The following is a 5,073-nucleotide window of genomic DNA, read 5'->3' as shown; positions in this document are numbered from 1 at the left end:
TAATGAACAGGTAATATGTGCATACTCTAAGGGTGTCAGCCTCGTTTCCCAGCCATCCACATGCTTTTCCAATTGAGTAAGGCATTATGTCATAGAATATCTTTTAAAATTATACCCTAATACTGAGTTCTGCAAATTACGGCCAACATGACATATGATATATCACCTACAGGGAGAAAACCCATATACTTCATAAAACAGTCTAACATTAAAAAAGAATGAAGTTCTACAGTTTCAAAAAATATTATTTTTGCCTGAGGTATTCAAGCAACAAATATAAACATACCTGCAAGGAGGCAAGACCATGGAGTCTTTCATAAGCACAGATCCAGAAAGCAGGATATACCAACATCTCGCAATAGTTTCCGAACTGTTTAAATAAGCAAATAAATTAATTAATAAGTAAATGAGCCTATTTACATGTATAAGAACTATGGTATTTGAAATACATTCCCATATTACAAATCACTGAAAGTTAAAGTGAATGCTAGTTGGGAATTTTAAAATACCCCTATATTTGATACAGCCCATGTTCACACGAGAAAACCATAATCCCAATTCCAAGGCAACCCCACTCAAGTTTTAGTCATACTGTGGTGGCTTGTATGTTGCTGTAATGTTGGAAGCTATGCCCTGGTATCTCAAATACCAGCAGGGTCACACAATTTTCACAGGGTCACAGCAGGGTGAACAATTTTCAGCAGTTTTCATAATAAGAACAATTGAGGAAGAGGCAATTCACTTCTAAAAATAAGCAACTGGAAAACCTTATGAATAGCAGCGAAACACTGTCTGACATAGTACCATAAGAGCCACTCAAGTTGGAAGGCAGTCAAAATACACCTGGAGAAGAGATGCCACCTAAGCAATAATATAGTTGACCTCGTGAGAAGTAACAAATACAAATAAAAGGCATCTTGTTCACAATTTAGAAGAACATGTCAAGGTCTTTATTGCAATATTATGTTGTATATGACAGGATAATAACTATACACCTAAAAGTGAGTCCAGTTAATAGAATTACTATTCAAATTTATGCACTAACCACTGAAGCCAGCAGTTTAAAAATTGAAGAATTCTACCAGCTTCTTCCCACCACTTGTCTGTCAGTTTGTAATATGGTGACAGTTTGTGTGTTGCTGTGATGCTGAAAATGCTATCACTGGCATGATAAATACAAGCAGGGTCACCCAAAGAAAACAGGTTTTGGCAGAACTTCTAGATTAAGAACAGATTTGGGGATCCTTATGGGAAGAGACACATCTGGAAAAGCTTACAATTAAGATATGGCGGAAATGAAGTCAATGTTCCGGGAAGTTCTTCCAAAAGAAGGGCAGCTGTCTGTGGAAGATATAACCACAATGGTGCTATGTAAGCCCAAACTTTTACCCTTAAGACCTCTGACTCTGGAAAAACTGGAGAAAATGCAGCAAGCAGCCCAGGATACAGTTCACCAGCTAGCATTGGTAGAAAAGGAAAAGCAGCAAATAACACCCCGAATGATGACCTAGTACTTCCACCACAACCCTGCCTACCATTTCATAGTAACCTGAAAGAAAATCCACATCTTATACTAATAGAAATGTATTAATAAAACTAATATTATTCAAATAGGTACTGCAGAAATACCAAGATTGAGCTGTGCAACGGCCTCCAGATTTGGTGGGGATTGGATCTCAAACTCTTGTCTTATGGAATCATTTAACCCAATCATATGGGCAAGGTAGCCAAAGGACCACAAAGGTCTCTCAATCAGGCAACTGCAGGGATGTCAGGAGAGGTTGAGATGCCTGGGCTGGAGGAAGAGCTTGCCAGAAGAGGTGGCACAATAGACAAAATGGTGGAGGCCATTGCCACCTTCATTAATAAAACCTGGACTTACCTAGATAATCCATCCAGAAGCTGACTGTGCTGATGCTGATGAGCAAATGGGAGACACATTGGCCTACCAGGTAAACAATTACCAAGCCAAGGAAGGTGTGGAACCCGCAAATTGATGTCCAGGTCGTATAACCTGAGAGGAATTCCCTCTTTTCTTTGAAGAAAGGCTTGAAGAATATGTAAGGAATAGCCTAAAAGTTTACCTTAAGATAAACTCCATTTCGGCTGAACTCTAAGTGGTCCAAAGAGAATTCCCATCCATGACTGGGTTCAGCCAGAGGTAGCAGCCTGGAGATACAGCCCAGGACATGCCTAACACAATCCCATAATGGGCTCGGTGCTTTGTACTGAGCTCAAAGAAGCCTTAAGTAAAGACAAAACCCTTCATTGAAACTCTCACCAAGACTGACTCCTTGAAGACGTACTTTTCTGAGATGCTGGGGACAACTCCCAACACTTTTTGATTTTGTGCTACCCGTTGGCACTAGATGAGAGGAAATAGCCTACCTTTTTTCTTGCTTCAGGAATTTCACCCTGAGCCCTCAAGGAAGTAAGGAGACAAGCCTGGTGGCAAGTGACACAGCCCTCTTGAAGGACGAGCCCCCAAAGAATATGGAGCAGCAGGTGCTACTTTTCAGTGGCTACTGGCTCTTATCCAGAAGGCCAAGAGACCACCCTGAAAATGAGTGATCACTGGAGAAAACCCCATGTATGCAGCCAGAGCATGGCCATGTTTGCCACATGTACTTTCCATAAGGGAATGACAACCACGCCAGCAAGTAGCTTGTCCCACCTACTTGCTGATAAGGGGAGTAGATGTGTGTTTTTCTTGGAATTAGAGATAAGATTCAGCCACCAAAAAAAACCCCAAGATTGATGAGACTTGTATTAAGAATTTAAAAACTTGGGTTTGCACTGAATACAAGAAATTAAAATACTTTTCACCACATTTTCTGACATCTTACCCAAGTCAAGTTCTTGGAATTACAAGTTAAATTATTCAGCATTTAAACTATTCAGGTTTACAGACAATATTCTCAGGTATAGGTGGCTAAATGCAGTGTGTGTTCAGACTAGGTTTCTATAATACCCAATACAAAATGTATATAAATAAGTTTTGCTTTTATATCATGTTTTAACTTTATATCATGTTTAAGGCTATCTTGAACTAACCAGTAATGACTAAAGAGCTTCTTAAAAGTTATTTTAAATAACATCTCACCTACTCTGCATGGTCATCAAAACTGAAAAATATATGGCTACCTCCATCAAGGTCTCAAAAAATTAAATACATGAAAATGCTTATTATAAGGGTTCATGAGGGAGGGGAGAGCAGAGAGGGAAGGGAAAAAAATGAGGACCTGATGCCAGGGGCTTAAGAGGAGAGCAAATGTTTTGAGAATGATGAGGGCAATGAATGTACAAATGTGCTTTACACAGTTGATGTATGTATGGTGATAAGAGTTGTATGAGCCCCTAATAAAAAAAAAATTTTTTTAAAGAAAATGCTTATTATAAGGTGACTATAAAAGTTCTTGGAAAAATTTTATTATCCTTGCATTACATTTTCCCACAAACTTTAAGCCGCTGCCCAATATAAGCCAAAGTAACATGGACTTGAAAGAACCCAAGGTAAATGTGAAAATTTAGAATTGTAATTTTAATACTATCTAAGCTTATCTTAGATACCGTCATAATACTTTTATAAAAATTCTGACCATAGTTCCAGGTAAGTTTGCTGAGTCACTAATAAGCAATGCAAGCAAGCATAGACCTGACACCTGGCTGAGTAACGAGGCTCAGTATTTATTTACTGACAACTAATAGTTTCTTAGATGCTGTTAAATGCAACACCTTTTGAGTCTTTGAAGAATAATTTTCCTAACATTTGGTAGTAAAAATTAAGAATTAAGATTGGTATTTTTTAATCGTTTTATTAGGAGCTCATACAACTCTTTTCGCAATCCATACATACATCAATTGTGTAAAGCACATTTGTACATTCATTGCCCTCATCATTCTCAAAATATTTGCTCTCCACCTACTAAGCCCCTGGCATCAGCTCATTTTTTTTCTCTCCCTACCCACTCCCTCCTCCCTCATGAACCCTTAATAATTTATAAATTATTATTATTTTGTCATATCTTGCCCTGTCCAACGTTTCCCTTCACCCACTTTTCTGTTGTCCGTCCCCCAGGGAGGAGGTCACATATAGATCCTTGTAATCGGTTCCCCCTTTGCAACCCACCCTCCCTCCACCCTCCCAATATTACCACTCACACCACTGGTTCTAAAGGGATCATCCGTCCTGGATTCCCTGTGTTTTCAGTTCCTATCTGTACCAGTGTACATCCTCTGGTCTTGCCAGATTTGTACGGTAGAATTGGGATCTTGATAGTAGGGGGTGAGGAGGAAGCATTTAGGAACTAGAGGAAAGCTGTATGTTTCATCGTTGCTACATCACACCCTGACTGGCTTGTATCCTCCCCAAGACCCTTCTGTAAGGAGATCTCCAGTGGCCTACAAATGGGTTTTGTGTCTCCACTCCGCACTCCCCCCTCATTCACTATGGTAAGATTTTTTTGTTCTGATGATGCCTGATATCTGATCCCTTCGACACCTCGTGATCGCATAGCCTGGTGTGCTTCTTCCATGTGGGCTTTGTTGCTTCTGAGCTAGATGACCGCTTGTTTACCTTCAAGCCTTTAAGACTCCAGACACTATATCTTTTGATAGCCAGGCACCATCAAAGATAGGTATTATACAAATTTTTGAAACTTCATTAAGCTCTCTCGCTAAACAGAGGTCAATGAACAAGGTGTAGGTGTTCCTGCATTTGTCCTCATTTAAATGTTTCTAAAATCTAGTTTAAGTTTTTGACATAAATGCTAGCCAAGAAGCTTAAGGAAAAAAAGGCAAGTTATCTTCCTTGTATAATTTAAATTTTGCTGTGTGGAGTTACAAAGATGTTTTGTTTTTTAAGACCCAAAATAAATACATACAATAAAGAAAAAAAAAAAAGATTATGAAGAAGAATAGGATGTCCACTTCAGACAAATTAGCCACTGAAAATCTTATAAATAGCATCAACACACTGTCAGTTACTGAAAGCCTCATGAACAGAATCAGATAATATAATTGAATGATGGGTTGTCATAAGATTTGTAAGAGCCACCTAATAAAATGATTTTT

At 38.8% G+C, this 5,073-nt stretch overlaps 2 protein-coding genes across 2 annotated transcripts in view; one reads left to right on the top strand and one right to left on the bottom strand.

Annotated features, from left to right (window-relative positions):
- RAPGEF6 (Rap guanine nucleotide exchange factor 6) overlaps positions 1 to 5,073 on the bottom strand; it is a 231,350-nt gene that overhangs the window by 183,510 nt on the left and 42,767 nt on the right. The window contains exon 4 of the mRNA XM_004696982.2: positions 287 to 370. Within this exon, the coding sequence (XP_004697039.1) occupies positions 287 to 370 (84 nt within the window). The remainder of the gene's footprint in view (positions 1 to 286; positions 371 to 5,073) is intronic.
- On the top strand, positions 1,287 to 1,511 carry LOC105978504 (BBSome-interacting protein 1-like). The gene has a single exon (XM_013004394.1). It carries the CDS (start codon positions 1,287 to 1,289, stop codon positions 1,509 to 1,511), a length of 225 nt encoding a protein of 74 aa, XP_012859848.1.

Source organism: Echinops telfairi, unplaced genomic scaffold (assembly GCF_000313985.2).
Source record: "Echinops telfairi isolate 266 unplaced genomic scaffold, ASM31398v2 ScPeMD7_7469;HRSCAF=8507_1, whole genome shotgun sequence".
Lineage (NCBI taxonomy): Eukaryota > Metazoa > Chordata > Mammalia > Afrosoricida > Tenrecidae > Echinops > Echinops telfairi.
Note: the sequence above shows the minus strand (reverse complement) of the source record. Positions and strands in the feature narration are given on the sequence as shown.

Excerpts from the sequence above, each read along its gene's own strand:
- LOC105978504 (XM_013004394.1), top strand. The coding sequence starts at position 1,287 with ATGGCGGAAATGAAGTCAATGTTCCGGGAAGTTCTTCCAAAAGAAGGG.